At 38.1% G+C, this 16011-nt stretch overlaps 4 protein-coding genes across 4 annotated transcripts; 2 read left to right on the forward strand and 2 right to left on the reverse strand.

Moving 5' to 3' along the window:
* The first annotated feature begins 381 nt into the window (after positions 1-381).
* Positions 382-3187, forward strand: LOC101292678 (ubiquitin fusion degradation protein 1 homolog). The gene is made up of 10 exons (XM_004294598.1): positions 382-467; positions 729-783; positions 1083-1154; positions 1311-1335; positions 1513-1545; positions 1651-1772; positions 1858-1988; positions 2068-2291; positions 2437-2669; positions 2770-3187. The coding sequence occupies exons 2-10, from the start codon at positions 781-783 to the stop codon at positions 2896-2898; spliced, it is 972 nt and encodes a 323-aa protein (XP_004294646.1). The 5' UTR covers positions 382-467; positions 729-780; the 3' UTR covers positions 2899-3187.
* A 261-nt stretch (positions 3188-3448) lies between these two features.
* Positions 3449-5927, reverse strand: LOC101292977 (suppressor of disruption of TFIIS-like). Its single transcript, XM_004294599.1, has 9 exons — positions 5825-5927; positions 5179-5260; positions 5027-5092; positions 4841-4938; positions 4716-4753; positions 4537-4624; positions 4195-4455; positions 3951-4016; positions 3449-3857 (listed from the first exon to the last, which is right to left on the reverse strand). The coding sequence occupies exons 2-9, from the start codon at positions 5237-5239 to the stop codon at positions 3708-3710; spliced, it is 828 nt and encodes a 275-aa protein (XP_004294647.1). The 5' UTR covers positions 5240-5260; positions 5825-5927; the 3' UTR covers positions 3449-3707.
* A 1123-nt stretch (positions 5928-7050) lies between these two features.
* Positions 7051-12456, reverse strand: LOC101293275 (ATP-dependent zinc metalloprotease FTSH 10, mitochondrial-like). The gene is made up of 8 exons (XM_004294600.1): positions 12406-12456; positions 12097-12322; positions 11893-11964; positions 10723-10853; positions 9763-10245; positions 8857-9624; positions 7975-8202; positions 7051-7724 (listed from the first exon to the last, which is right to left on the reverse strand). Exons 1-8 carry the CDS (start codon positions 12454-12456, stop codon positions 7251-7253), a joined length of 2433 nt encoding a protein of 810 aa, XP_004294648.1. The 3' UTR covers positions 7051-7250.
* Positions 12457-13430: 974 nt separating this feature from the next.
* On the forward strand, positions 13431-14866 carry LOC101293565. The gene has a single exon (XM_004294601.1). The coding sequence runs from the start codon at positions 13569-13571 to the stop codon at positions 14757-14759; it is 1191 nt and encodes a 396-aa protein (XP_004294649.1). The 5' UTR covers positions 13431-13568; the 3' UTR covers positions 14760-14866.
* The last annotated feature ends 1145 nt before the right edge of the window (positions 14867-16011 follow it).

Below are 16011 nucleotides of genomic sequence, written 5' to 3' on the forward strand. Positions count from 1 at the left end.
TCAAAATTAAAAACAACGAACAAAGGTCATTCTGTCATCCACCAACCTCCGCAATTGGCCATTACAAGTGACCTAGTAGTTTAGCATCAAATAAGGAACCCCTCAACCTAAGTTTGACTCACAAAACTGTCAAAGTAGCCAGATAATCCTCAACTATGATGTAATGCATAGTTGGACTGTTGAAGCATTTCACATGCGTCGAGATTCAATCCTAAGTCTAAAAAGCCTGAGGATACGGTATCTGGGATATTTTTGTTTTCTAAGATTAATAAAATTGGATAGATTCGTGAATTATTCAATAATCACAACCAGGCCAAGCCCAGCTCAGCTCAGCCCAATTATGTATATATAAAAGCTCCTATGCAAGAAAAGCTCCAACACCTTCAAAACGATTGGGAAACTTATAAAAGCTCAAAACCCAGCTAGCGCAGCAAGAAGAGACCCAGAACTACTCAATCATTACAAAGGTCCTAAACTCCTCGATCAAATTCTCTACTTGTTAGATTAACACCATCACACAAACTCCTCACTTTGTATTCGTTTTCTTCTGGGTTTTCGATTCTCAATGCTCTTTTTTTGGTCGTAGACTCATACTCAGATAGTGGGTTCCTTCTATTTTTGTTCCTTTTTCAACTCTGGGTTTGTTTGTTTCTTTAAGATGGTTGATGGGTATTGTTTGAAGTTTGGGTTCTGAATACTGATCAGGCTTTTTTGTTTTGTTTTTACAGATTGACAATCAGTGATCAGTGATCTTTTGGGCATTCTAAGCTTTCTGTGAATATGGTATGTTCCATGATCCATTCTTCTAATCCTTTGTGTAGTTTGTTTTGTGGTCTTGAATCATGATTCAGAAGATAATTGAGGACTACATTGGTTGCAGTTTTTTTTTTTCTAATTCTTTTGATGTTAGCATTGATTAGAGCATAATAGGGAGGATTTAGTTTTCGATACATGTTTGTATGATTGAGTAGCTAGAAGGAGTCATAACTTCATCATCTGCGATGAGCTTAGTTTGCTATTTAACTGAGTCAATTGCCAATTGTTGCTTGTATTCACTGGTCTGACCATTTTCATTCTTGCAGGCTCATGAATACCCTCGCAGTTCAGGATTTGAGCAGAGTTATCGTTGCTACCCTGTCTCGTTCATCGACAAGGTTTCCATTGTTTATAACACTCAAAATAATGTTGCTAATTAAGTTCTGAACACAATGTCACCTAGTTAAAAGCTTGCCATTGTGTTCTGTAACAGAATTTATTTTATTTTGTATAATGAATACTCAAATTGATTTATCTTAATCTTGATCTTGCAGCAACATCTGGAAAAGGGTGATAAAAGTATGTTATCTGCTCGGCTAGTTCTTTTTGACAATCAAATTTCAAAGAGTGTTGTTATATGCATATATATATATATATATATATATATATATATATATATTATTTTATTTTTTTTCAGACGGCATGATAGTATCCAATACTTCTCTAATTACTTATTTGGTTTCTTTTTCCTTCCAGTTATAATGCCTCCCTCAGCTCTCGATCGACTTGGTAAATTGATAGCTCTCTCACTTGACTCTCGTTCTTTGCAAAATGAATTTCATTCTATGTACATATTTGTGTTGATGTAAACATGAAATTTTCTTCTCCACCCAGCATCTATGCAAGTTGACTACCCTATGTTATTTGAACTTAACAATAGTAGTGCTGGACGAGTTACTCATTGTGGGGTCTTGGAATTTGTTGCTGATGAGGGCCTCATCTATATACCATACTGGGTATGCATTTTTGCATATGGATATGACAGCATTGTACACATGACGGCGCTTTCTAACTCTTTTCTGTTCTTTTATTCACTCATAGATGATGGAAAACATGCTCCTACAAGAGGGGGACATCGTTCAAGTGAAGAACAAAAGCCTTGTAAAGGGAACCTATGTGAAGTTGCAGCCTCACACCAAGGACTTCCTTGATATTTCAAACCCCAAAGCCATGTTAGTTAATCTCTTTGATGACTTCATTTTGATTGGAGACTGGAGTAGAACTATTCATAATTTTTTGTTCATTTTGTAGTTTGGAGACTACATTGAGGAGCTACTCTTGTTTGACCACTGGTGACACTATCATGGTTCCTTATAACAATAAGAAGTATTACATTAACATAGTTGAAGCAAAACCCTCATCTGCAGTCAGTATCATTGAGACAGACTGTGAGGTTGATTTTGCCCCTCCTCTTGATTATGTGGAACCTGAAAAACCAGCATCATCTACTTTGGCAAAGAAGAGACCACAAGAAGGTATTATCCTGTTCTGTTACAGATGGTTATAAGTTTATAGGCAATGATGACCTTTATTTCCTTTGCTTATAAGAGGAGAGACTTCATTTACAACAAATGACGCACCTGTTCTCTTTTTTTCCTCCCTTTAATGTATGTTTTTCAGCTGAAGAAGATCAAGTTCAAAAGGTTGCAAGGTTCAATCCATTTACAGGTTCAGCAAGGCGATTGGACGGAAAGCCTTCGACAGAATCAGTTGCACCCGTAATTAAGCCGCACCAACTTGAGAGTGAAAATGGAACCAAGGATACCAAGCCATCAACTTCTGCTTCACGCCAACGTTCTGGAAAGCTTGTGTTTGGTTCAAATTCCAACCAGCCCACTAAAGAAGCCCCAAAAGTATGTAGCTATTTCCTTTTTCTCAATAAACAACCAATACTTGTCTGTACACATTGATGATTGATTTGATGCTTTTCTTTGTTTTTGTACTTGTTCGCAGGTGGTGCCTAAGAAACAAGAGACATCTGAGAAAGCACCAAAGAAACAAGAGACATCTGAGAAGGCACAGGAGGAAAAAGAGACAAAGTTCCAAGCATTCACAGGGAAGAAGTATTCTCTAAAAGGATGAGGTTAAGCATTGGCCTTCATTCCGAAAGATAGAGAAAAAAGCGGCGTGCGTGAAGGCATTTCTTCCATCTATTCTTTTTCAAGACACGAAAGGGTCGCGTATTGGGCAGTGGAAGGATGAAACGCAGAATATTCCTGCTCATCTCCTTTTGACATTATGTAGATATCCATCCTAAAATTAAGTAGAACTTGTTCATAACTTATGAATCAAGTTAAATTCATCTTCTGGAATCATCCACAGCAACATTATGCTTCATGGTTATTATTTGAAATTACACCTATATTCTCACATGTTTTGGTTGCATCTCGTGCTTTTACTGTGCAAGGAGGTCAGAAAGGAGGGAAAATTCGAACGGCTTTTGATGAGAAGAGATGCTGAGATTAGATGCTCAAATAGTAATTGCAAATGCTTGCCGCTACTTTCATACAACAAATTGACTGTAAAAAGTAAAAACAAAACAGCAGTATGAAGCAAATTTTATTGAGCAAACAGCTCTGTAAAAACATTTCTAGACCCACAAGAGTAATCTATAATGTGAACAAGTATACAGTTTTTGTTTTTGTTTTTGAGAGAAACAATTAAACAGTTTTATTACGATAGACATCAAGTTATTCCAGCATGATTAAACAATCAGTGGCCAAGTAGTCTGAGCTTAACCTCATGTTTACAGAATTACAATTCTACAATTTCAAAGCAAAAGACGACACGGTACTGATAACAGAGTACATTAAATCATTAACATCTATTACACGCTAGTTCGTTCCTACGTAAGGAGATGATTCTTTCAGATGACTAACAAGTAGGCGCATTTAAGCTTCTACTGGTGTCTCAATTGCAACCTCTCTTGAATATATAACATTCTCAGACTGCTCAGCCCAGAGTTCTGGCAATGCCTCCCTCATATTGTGGATGCTCTCCAGTGCATGATCCACATCTTTGGTTCGGTGAGAGGTGCCAACCTACAGCACAATTCATGGATAGACTAGTTAGGACTATATAGTCATAGAACAACATCCAATTTCAGAATGCATAATCTCGATTGAACTACTTACCCATACTGTTTGCAGACCCACTTGTTTTGCAGTTTCCAAATTACGAATGCTATCATCAAAGAATAACTGGAGAAAGAAAATGTAAACACAAAATCAATTGGGGAGTGAGAAACCAACTTAAGTGGCAAACAGTTCGAACTGATCCAAAAATCAGGTGATAAGGAACAATAGTTTATTGAATAATGACCTTGCTCACAAAAAGTTTAGGCAAGTCTATATACATAATGTAAGTATAAGATCTCACCGTTCTTTGAGGGTTAATGTTTGCTATCTTAAAAGCTTCTACATAGGCATTTTCAAATGGTTTGCAGATAACTGGGCTCCTTGGAGTTACAGCATCGGTATTTGGTTGTTGCACAAAGTCAGTTTCTTCTGCGTCAGCAGAACCATCAGCACTGTTGGTGGGATTCAGAGTCTCAAAGCATATAATTGACTCGAAACAGTCCTCTATTCCAAGCCTTTTGAGAACCGTAATGGTATGATTCTTATCCGAATTTGTAAAGATCTATGCACAAAAACCATGATATCATGAGAAGAAGAATTTAAAACAAAAACTCCGGAAAATAATGATGAAACAGGAACTTACTACTTTCCGAACAGGCAGACTAAGTAAAAGACCCCTCAGAACATGGTCAGGCTTGAGCAAATTGTAGGGCAACCTCCCATGAACAAAACTGCAAGTTGATTATTGTGACAAACTGAGATTAGCGAATGCATCAAACAATGGGGAAACTAATTAAGGGTAACTGGTAAAGAATTTGGTACCTGTGGAAGTCATCATACTCAAAGTTATAGCCTTGAGCCTGGAAACAAGACGAATCATTAATTGTAGCTTGTTCTATACATGGAAACACTACAGAGAGGTTAAAAGGGGACCATAATCACTATACCTTAAGACCAGCCATTGTCGTCCCATAATCCTTGTATAACGAAAGACACAATTCAGGAACTGTACTTTCCTCCATGCCAAGCTTATGACGCATATATTCTACAATGAAAATTCAAAGAGCGTTTATTCCAACTATGAACACATCACATACAAGCTTAAGAGAACAAAACCATAAAATATGCATCACCTTGAATATTCTTAGTGATTTGTACTGAAATGCCGGAACTCAGGGGATAGAGGGTGTCATCCAGATCTGGAAATCAAAACCACTAGTTGTTAATTCGGCATTTCTACCATTAACTAAACCCAATCAAAACTTGTACAAAAAACGAGGCTTACCAAATAGAAGGCACTCATATTTTGGTTCCGGGGATTGTTGGTACTGATCCTTGTTTTCCATCTCGATCTACAAAACTTCAAACTACAGAAATTCAAAGAAGCATTAGAGACATCCATTAACAAAGACAACCACAGAACCCTGAATCCTAATATCAGTACCGCAATCACCCATAATTGGCATTTTGCAAAATGCAAATCCATGGCAGCAAACACAAAACCCCAAACCCACACAAACAGAATCTATAAAAGAAAACTCCAATGTTGGTGTAATCCAAAAATAAATGCTTTAAAGAACAAAGCACAGCAAAGAAACTTAAAATCAAAGACCAGAATAAACTAATGCAGATCAATCAGAACCCAGAAAAAGTCAACATTTTTATGCAACATTTCAATACTATCCAAACTTAAACCATTAACAATTCCTTATAACAAAACAACAAATAAAAAAACACCCACCACTTGATTTCTCAAACATTAACCATTCCAAGTGAAAAGAACAATACTTTTTTTTTTTTTGTAGAGCAGAAAAGAACAATACTTGAACACAATGCAAAAATGAAAAGCAATTAACCAGTACATGGATTTATGAGTCAAACAAAGCAATGCTTCCAATTAACATGAACCATAACCGAAGAACAAGCCTTACCAGATCCCAAATATGCCGACGTTGTTGAAGAAACTGTGAGACGATTCTGTGAAACTGAAGAGCTGCTCCTTATATAAAATGGGAGAGATCCAATCCAATTCAATGATACTTCAAAAGGAAGTAGGTGGGGAGTCGCGCATACTTTTGACCTATTACGTGGTGAGTATGGAATGGTCCACGTGGCTTGTTTTCAACGGGTGTCTGCTGCGTCCTGCAGAAACCTTTCTAACAAGTGTCGCTATCAGACGGGTGTCTGGGATTTTTAATTCTGTAAATTGTCGGTTTCTGGTTGCAGACAATGTGGGAAAAGTGGGTCATGCGGATACGTAGCCAAGTAGTCACGTATTCTGAGTAAGATTTTCATTTTTCTATTTCACCGGTTTGAGGCTAAAGAAAATAGTTAGGATTCGAACTTGCCAACCAGCAGAGGCTGTGGGTCCTCATGACCAACCAATCAGAATTCTTTCTCTTTTTTTCTCTCTCTCTCTCTCTCACTCTCTTTCTTTCCCTCTCTCTTCTCTCTCAGCAGCCTCTGCTGGTTGGCAAATTCGAATCCAAATGGTTATAATTTATAAATTATTGAACATTACATTTATATAAGGCAACGACAGAAATGAATCACAATGATATGCTTGTTCCTTTAGCAATGATAAAGACTTTGAAGCTATAGCTAGGTAGTTATTGATGTTTCCACTGCTAATATATCTGAGGATGTTTTAACGTTTTCTTTTCTTCAACTCGGAGAAGGCCTGCAGGCTGCAGCCCTTTCTGATGTTATGAATGCTCTCTTTTTGCATGTACTTCTAACACACCATAACAAGGATCAAATCTGATACCTGTGATAGTCATCATTGTCAAAATCATAACCAAATGCCTGGACAGAGAATAAGTGAGGATGAATTTGTAGAGAGAACATGTAGATGTGTGTTTAAGGATATGAAATCCACATGAACATTGATGATGCCGCCCTCTTTTGACGTTGGTCCAAGGTTCAAACTCAACGTCTAGAAACAATGTGATGCGACTGGATCGGCCAACTCCCACACAATTCAAACGTTCTCAGGTAAAATGAAGGAACAAAAACACTTGGCTAAATGCTTTTGAGTTCTGACTTTCTTCATACATTTATATACCATTTTCCACATGAATATTCTTCGAAAAGAAATTTAGGCTTATATTGTAACTATTTGAAGGTGCAATGTGCAATTCAAGATGAAAAGGGGAGTCGCAAAATATTAAGAAATGTTCTCTGGAATCAATCAACATCATACATAGTCATGTAGTCATAAAATAGGGATTGTCGTATGATACAGATTTCGTCCGTACAAGAAATATGCCATGTTGTTAGCATAAAAGTATGTTTAAATGACAAAAAGAAGGGAATAACAATTACAATGTACAACTTACAAACAACTTCTCCAATAAACTAAGTAGGGAGAACCTGAGGCTCTAGAGGTGAAGAGCCATCTTCCTCACGCCCGACACTAACAGGGGCCTCAACAGTTTTCTCATCTTCAAAACCTTGTTTAAATCTATCATAGTTGCTCACTTCGCTCGACTTATATGGTCTCTCTCCCAAAACCCTGAGAAGGTCATCTTGGTGAAGAACTTCCTTTTCTAGCAACAATTCTGCAATTTGAGCCACTTGATCTTTGTGTTCTTCTAGGAGTGCAACTGTATGTGCATAAGCCTTGCCAACCCATTCGCGTACTTCACCGTCAATAAGGGCTGCAGTCTTGCTGCTGTAGGGCTTTGACATCTCAAACCCGTCATCTCTTTGAGGGAAAGAAAGAAGACCCACCTTGTCACTAAAACCATAAACTGCAACCTGGGCATACGTCATCTTTGTCACCTTTTCCAAATCGTTTTGGGCTCCCGTCGAAATTTTTCCCAACATCACCTACAAACATATTCAACTATTAGCTTGCAAATGAGTTGGAAAAATATATTATGAAGCATTTGCAGTACTAACATTCATTATATATGAAGAAAAAAAGGAATTCCAATAATAACAACAGTAATAGTAATAGTAATAATAAAATAAAAAATTGATAAGGAGATTGAAATGGGTACCCTTTTTAGAAACCACCCCCTCCCACCCCCCACAAAATGAATAAATACATAAATAAGCTAACGAAGTTCATAGCTACCTGTTCAGCTGCTCTACCACCAAGGGTCATGCAAGTCATATCAAAAAGCTGCTCCTTGGTCATGAGGAGGTTTTCATTAGGAACATACTGGGCGAACCCGAGTGCTGCTGTCCCTCGAGGAACAATGGTCACTTTTAACAATGGTTCTGCATGCTCTAAAAACCATCCTGCAACAGCATGCCCTGACTCATGGTAGGCAACAGTGCGGCGTTCAAGCTTGCTAATAACCTGCATGCCAAGCAAGGATGTCAAAATGATACAGGACAAATCAGAATAAAGTTGAAGGCCAAGTATCTCTTAATGCAGTAAACAGTGCGATATCTTGAGGATTATCAGATACTTCAAAAAAGAAAAAAAAACAAGCAAAGATAAAGAGAAAATGATAGAAACTTCAGGGATCACACCAGTACGAAAGCTTGGGATTAAATTTTCTTCTTGCAAGAGAGGATGTGAGCTCTAACAATCATGAAACATGCCAAATGAGTTCATTGAAGATTAATACTTAAATTATTTTTCTTCTAAAACATATATCCCTTCATGCAACACATTTGAACTTATAATGATAACAACCTGCTACATGGAAAGTCCAATTTGACCCAATACAAAGGGGCACATTGATATAGCTACTGCATAACATGAAGGCAACAGTAACACATAGTCTTGGAGATAACATGAATGTATTCTCCCCTAGGCATGTAACAATTATTTCCATCAAAATTCTAGACGTAAGGGACATCACACATATGTCCCAAGTCCTAACAAGGAGGACAAGTGTTGGTTTTTCTTTATTTCTTCCTAGTAGGAATTTCAAAGAAAAGAGTTATAAATTACTTAGAAATGAAAAACGAATTGAAAATGAACAAGAAACAGAAAGAGAGTTACCCTGTTCTTCTTTTCCAGACCACCAATTATCCTATCTATAGCCGACTCAAAATGCTGCATCGTGATTATTGGACTTTCGTTCCTGGCAGCAATTAAAGCACCTTCATTACAAACATTGGCGATGTCTGCTCCAGCAAATCCTGGAGTCAGAGCTGCAAGCCTTTGAGAGTAATATGATGGTTCTTGATCAAGTTTGAGTTTTTTCAAGTATATCTGAAATATCTGTTCACGACCTTTGATATCCGGTTTATCAATGCTAATCTGACGATCAAATCGACCAGGCCTTAGTAAGGCTTTGTCCAAAATATCAGGCCTATTGGTGCCAGCAAGCACAACTACCCCAGCAGTTGTTCCAAAGCCATCCATTTCTACCAGCAATTGATTTAGAGTGCTTTCACGCTCATCATTGGACCCTGAGAAGCCTCCACGCCCCCTTGCTCGACCAATTGCATCAATCTCATCAATAAATACAATACTCGGAGCACATTGCCTTGCTTCTTGAAACAAGTTTCTCACTCTGGAAGGTCCAACACCAACAAACATCTCCATGAAATCTGATCCGGATATAGATAGGAAAGGAACACCAGATTCCCCTGCAGTTGCTTTAGCTAAAAGGGTCTTTCCTGTACCTGGTGGACCTACCAATAGAGCACCTTTGGGAATTTTGGCTCCCAAATCCTCATACTTTTTAGGGTTCTTCAGGAAATGCACAAATTCCATAATCTCTTGCTTTGCTTCATCACAACCGGCAACATCTTTAAAGTAGATCTGGACCAATAAACAATATAAGGCACTATCAAACACTTCTGGTGAGTGGTAAAGTGATCCTATTGGAAAGGATCACTTTAGAAGTACACAGAAACTAAAAAAGCACCAGCATTGGAAATGCAAAAACAGAAAACTAACCTTATTCTTTGCATTTTTATCTACTTTTGTAACATGGGCTTTTCCTATGTTGAATATTCCACGACCACTCCGGCCACCAGAACCACCACCAATGCCTAGTCCACCCTGCATTCTCCTCCCCATATACAAGAGGGTTCCCAGAAGGATTAATGTTGGTGCAAACCTCATCAATTCTTGATACCATACCATTTCAGAGACATATGTAACAGGAACATAATCATGAGAATCTATCCCCAAAGCTTCCTGGGCATCCTCCAACTTCTCCTCGAAATTATCAACACTTCCAATATTAAAAAAGTATTTATACTCGCCCCCTTTTCCCCGAGCAGCATTACCATTAATAGTTCCTTCAACAACTTCATCACGTGATTGACTGCGTGGTGAGCTACGTACAAATACTTTCGCAACTGATTTATTAGAAACAACTATATGATCAACCAAACCAGGTTCCAGAAGTTTGTTCTTAAACTCTTGAAAACTTATCTGCAAACAAAAGACTCCAGAACATGAGTACAAAATAACCAATTAATGCAGGTCATCAACTATATTTGTAATATCTTTACATAGTAACCTATACACGATCTTGTCCACGACTTGAACCATAAACAACTTTCAATGATTTATCAATCTTCAAGTGAAACGGTATTTCTTCAGATATTAAGGAACCAAAGCAAGTAGATCAAGAAGCTAAAGACCAACTTCACATGAATTCCTAAAGGACATAGAGGTCGTAATGTCAAAACTCTAAAATGGACAAGATAGGAAGAGAGTTGGAGGAAAGGAAAAAGGCCGGCTCTAAAGCATTTTCCTCCGTTTATATATTGATATTTAAACTTGTAAGTTATCACTAGACATGGCTTTATATTTCCAAAAAGAGAAAGACATATACAATACACCACTCCAGTCAAAACCCTAGACATACTAAAAAGAAACGATAAACATCATCTATAGAAGAAGTACCTGTTTCTGATCACTGGAGCTAAAAGAAAAGGAAGAGAAAAATAGTCCGATCAATACTAAAGGGACTAAATTCTGGAACTGCTTTATGAAAGCTTCCTGGAAACTGCCCTGGTCATCCGTGCTTGACCCGTCTGAAATTTAAACAAACACAAGCAAATAGAATTGAAAGATATTTTAGGTGCATAACTTGCCATGAAACAAAAAAGCATATTCTTGAAATTATAATGAGGATTGGATAAATTAATCTAGCGGAGAGAAATCAAGGTGGAAAGCCAAGAATGAGAACACTGCTATACTACACAAACAAAAATTCTTTAACTGATCAATCTTCATGAATACGTACTAGGGTCCTACATGGTGAAGTTAAGATATACAGGATTGCAGTCATTTATTTAATATTAACAGGAACCCAAAGCATACAATATCCAGCAATGAAACTGCTATTTCCAACACACAAAGGCATATGGCCAGGAAAAGGGAGAGCATTATGGACTCTTGACATGGGTGTAGGGCTGAGTATCCTATGCCTCAAAATTTCCTTCCCAGGCTACAAGAGTTAGCACATAACACTTCTTCAAAACTAACAAAGTGAAATAGCTCATAGAGGTACCATACAGAACTCCTAAATTAGTTGCTTGCTTGAAAACAAGAAATGAACTGAAGCCAAAAACAGCAACCGACTTCTTTTCCATGTTTTAAAAAACGCGCCTGAAGTGGCGCAAAAGGCTTGATAACCCTTGTATTTCACCTCTAATTCAATTCCAAGGCTTACACTTAAAAAGCTCACGCCTTTCATATCTTTAACTACGCTCTTCAAGCCTTTTATGCATTCAGCTACGCTCAGAAATTATTTTATTTTTCAATATATTTTTATACAGCCAAAATGACATCATTTTGGTCTATTCATTTCACACCAAAGATAACAGCCTTCTCATTCTCTCATCTCTTTGCCCAAACTATCCCTTCTTTGAGTATTTTGTGTCATTCTAGCTAAAATATCGAAGATTAATGAGGATGAAGTCGTTTTTCCAACTATATTATACTAGTTCAATGAAATTTTTTTCAGGTGCAAGGCTTACACCTCACTAAGGCTCCCCCGAAAATGCCACGGACTACGCCTCACAGCGTTTTAAAACATTGATTCCAGCTAAAAAAGATAGAAAAATGTACCTTTGGACTCGGATTTCTGATCATCCCCTTTCGGAATCTCTTTCTTTTCCTTGGGATAGAAGTTCTCAAAATCTGCAACACCAGCACAACACAACACAACACATCAAAAAAATTTCCCACAATACTTTTCTCAAAGCAATTGCATTCATGGAGCTCAAACAACCAAACCAAAGCAATTGAACAAAAAAATGTAAACTTGCTCACTCTTTTTCTTTGGGGCTTCACTGGAAAACAGTCTCAGAAATTTAGGGTTCCCTAGAATGTAACTCACATCAGAAACATGGGTCTTATGCGCTCCTATTGCCGAAGCAATATACGACCTCATAAACCCTAAATCCCCATCGACCCGACCCAGATACGAACCCGAACCCGGTACTCCATTACCGTTCAGAGCCGCCGCCGACGATCGCCCATTCAGACCAATCAAATTCTAAAACCACAAAAACACCAAATTAAACAACAACCCAGGAATTTGGTACCAAAATTAAACCAGAAAAAATTGAAGAAGCGTACTCTGGAGCGAGAGGATCGAGATAAGGAGCGACCAATCCTTGAAAAAATCATCACTTTGAGATTGAAAGGGGATTATTGAGATCCAAAATATGCTAAAGCTTGAGTCTTTGAGGCTATATCGATTATCCCATTTGGGAAATTTCGATTCTTTTTTGGGTTTTTGGAGAAAAAAAATTGACAAGACAATGATTTTTTAGGGGAGAGGAGACTGAGAAAGAGAGAAATAACAAGTGTTTTTGGCTTGGGAGATATTTGGTTGAGGTCAGCAAAGGCGTCACAACTTGTTTCTTTCTTTTTCTCACTATGGCAACTTTGGCTTGGGAAACAAGACAGATTACGCCCACAGCTTTGTAGCTTGTGTAATTCTTCTTCTTTTTTTGACCAAAAGCAACAGGTTGTGGTTAATCTGGTGTGGTCAATCCAGAAATCTCTCTTTAAATTTGCAATGGATTAGGTTAAGATGAAGGGTAGATTAGTAGGTATGGTTATCCTTTTTAAGTGAACCAAGTACAATTACAAGGCCTTAACTACGTGTAATAACGAGTACCATAACAAGATCGAGCTTTGTAATGGGGTTCCTTGTAGCTATGTAACTAAAGTGATGAGTTATATGGTGGATATAGGAGGCTAGATGGAGTCGCATGCTCCACAAGTTAGGGCACCCTACTAATTATAGGTTCGGTAGCAATTAGCATACAAATCAAAACGGGTGAGTTTACCACAAGTATCAACAACAAGTATAAAGTTTGGTAACATTCTCTGCCTTTATCTGCTTGTAATGCTCATTTAGCAAACAAATCAAAATGACCCATTTTTACCACATGTATCAACAACAAATACAAGATTTGGAAAAATTCTCTGCCTTCATCTGTGCTTGTAAAGCTCACTCTCCCTTTAAATATAGGTTGTATTTAGGGTTCTCTTGTCTTTTAACTTTTAAGCAAAAAGAATTGAAATTTGGGCTATTTCAAAAGCAGTCTAGGCCCAATCAATGCATTAAGACCATTTTTGGCTCCACTACCCACATCATCGTTGATGAAGCAAAACACAATGACAGAACAAGGAGTGGCATCTTTCTCATCCAGTCTTCTCACTTATGCCGCTTCCAGTTTATCTCAATTCTCATAGACTAGAAAGTCGCTGCTTTCTTTTCTCACCCAAACATGGAAGCCAAGTCAGTCTTTCTCCACTCCAAAACACTCCCACTCTGTTATACCTTCACAGAGAGACCCAACATCTCTCTCAGGCATTTCACCAAACACCTTCCACTCAATTCTCACCTCCACCAACAAACCCTTAAACCCCTCAAAACCCCATCAAGATCATATCTTTCCCAAAACCCACTATCCTTTTCATCACCAACAACAAGAACCCATTTGTTAACTCCTCTCAAATGCTCATATTCCAGCACCACAAGCCCAGAACCTCAGAACCCATTGCTTAAACCCTTCAAGAACCTCTCTTTTGATTCATTGAGGGATACCCTTTTCAAATTAACCCCATTTGATGTGATAAAATGGTCCGGGATCTTATCAATTGCAATTGCAGCCACAAAATGGACCTCCAATTTGGTGTTGAGCCCCTTTTTCTGGATGTACTTCAGCTGGACTTGGATGTTCTGGCCTTGGTTTCTGGCTGTTTCGGTAGGCCTTTATGGGTTGTACTGTTTTCGAAAGCATTTAGTTGGTGAAGCAAGCATGTTTGAGCAGCTTGCTGTTGTTACCTCTGTTTTCACTTGGCTCACACTTGTCCCACCTGCCCATTTCAATGGCTTCCTTGAAGGTTGGCCCTATGTGTTCTTCCTTGTGTACCATTATTTCTTTTTCTTCAATGTTAGTGTGAGGAAGCGTTTGTATGGAGATTACTATGCTCGCCCACATGACCCCAAGTGGGATGTGAGCCCTCCGAGGTGGTACCGTCTTTTGTTCAGTGTTGGAGTCATGATTGGGCACTGGCTGGCTGCATTTGAAGGGCCAGAGCTGCACCGTATTCCTGGCGGTTGGAGTAATGTGGGCATTTGGGGATTGATAGTTGTCACTCTGCTAATGCAGTATAACTCGACATTGTATCTTGCAAAGTATTCCGAAAAGGTGGTGGTGCCAACGGCTGTTGTGCAGTTTGGGCCATACCGGTGGGTGCGCCATCCAATATATGCATCTACAATGCTGTTGTTTGCCACTTATTGTGTTGCGCTTAGAGCACCTTTGAGCCTGCTATTTGTCGTAGCTGTTTGTGTGATGTACTATGATCAGAAGGCGAAACTGGAGGAGGCTTTGATGATTGAGACTTTTGGGGAGAGATATATGGAGTATGCCAGTAAGGTTTGGTACAAGTTCATTCCTTTTGTCTATTAGTTAGTCTCTATGTATGCTGTTATTGATTCTGTATTCTGAATGATATCATGTGTTATTTAAGCACTGAGTTTTGAAATGAACATGAGACATGTTAACCTACTTAGAGAAGAGGAGCATCTATGCTTGAGGATCAAATTATACTTCATGTCATCCCTTGAAGTTCTATCCTTGTTTTTTATTATTTTGCCACACTTGTTTTGTGTCCTCCTCTGAAAATCGTATGACTTGGTCATCCAGATAAGAAAATTGAACATCAGGTGTGCATTGATATACATGGATGACATAAATACAAATCATTAAAGAACATCTAGAAACATGCTGTTCAAGTAGAAGACCGGTGACTGGGTTAATCGATCACATCTTGGTATTGGGTTGCGGTTGCAGTTACCCATTTGAATCTGTTAGTTGGTTCTAAGAGTGAAAACTGGTGACTGATTATTTCATCCCTAAAGTCAATTGAGATAGGTATTTTTTTTTTTTTTTTTAAATTTAAATGAAGGACTTGAATTGAATCCCTTTCTGATTTTAAGATAGCTTTAGCTGGTTGCAAAAGAACTAATCGTCATAAAAGATGACTCTTAAGGCTAATTCAGTTTAACTAGGCAACTGCTAGGGCATGAGGGATGACTAAGAATGATCTTGATCTAGTTCCTCATTTCCATTTTAATCTATAACTTTAGGGAAGAAGGCATTGAGATTATGCTTGAACTTGTCTGCAATGAGAGCTGAGGCGTTGTCCATTTCATACCTTTTGCAACTACTGTAGGTATGACTCAAAAGTTCGAGTCATTTATTTCTTTTTTATAAGAGGTTCTTTTCAATGTAGGTAAACACTAGAGTTATTCAGACAACTATATGTTTTAAAAATGGAATCAACATTATCCATTGATGGTGTTTATTACGATGCTCAGGCATGTGTGCACATGTGAACTTAGCAAGTGACATTGTCTCTGCAGTTTGTGATTAGTTTGCAAACTAGTTTTGTATCACTAAACTATGAAACCTTGTTAGTTATTGGAGTTTGTTATGTTACTGCTTTGTTTTAGATGCTAGGTAACTCAGCTTGTCTCTTGAACCAAGTCTAATTACGATTCTATTGTTAAGATCTTGAAACATCCTCATCTGTTTAAGTGCTCCCTCCTTCCAGATGGTGTTTACTGGTTACTATAAATCTGATCAGAACACTAGTCCTATCTTTGGAGATCTAAAAAACGATTAAGAATCATGCCTGTGGTTCCCATTGAAGTGAAGG

This window comes from Fragaria vesca, linkage group LG3 (assembly GCF_000184155.1).
Source record: "Fragaria vesca subsp. vesca linkage group LG3, FraVesHawaii_1.0, whole genome shotgun sequence".
Lineage (NCBI taxonomy): Eukaryota > Viridiplantae > Streptophyta > Magnoliopsida > Rosales > Rosaceae > Fragaria > Fragaria vesca.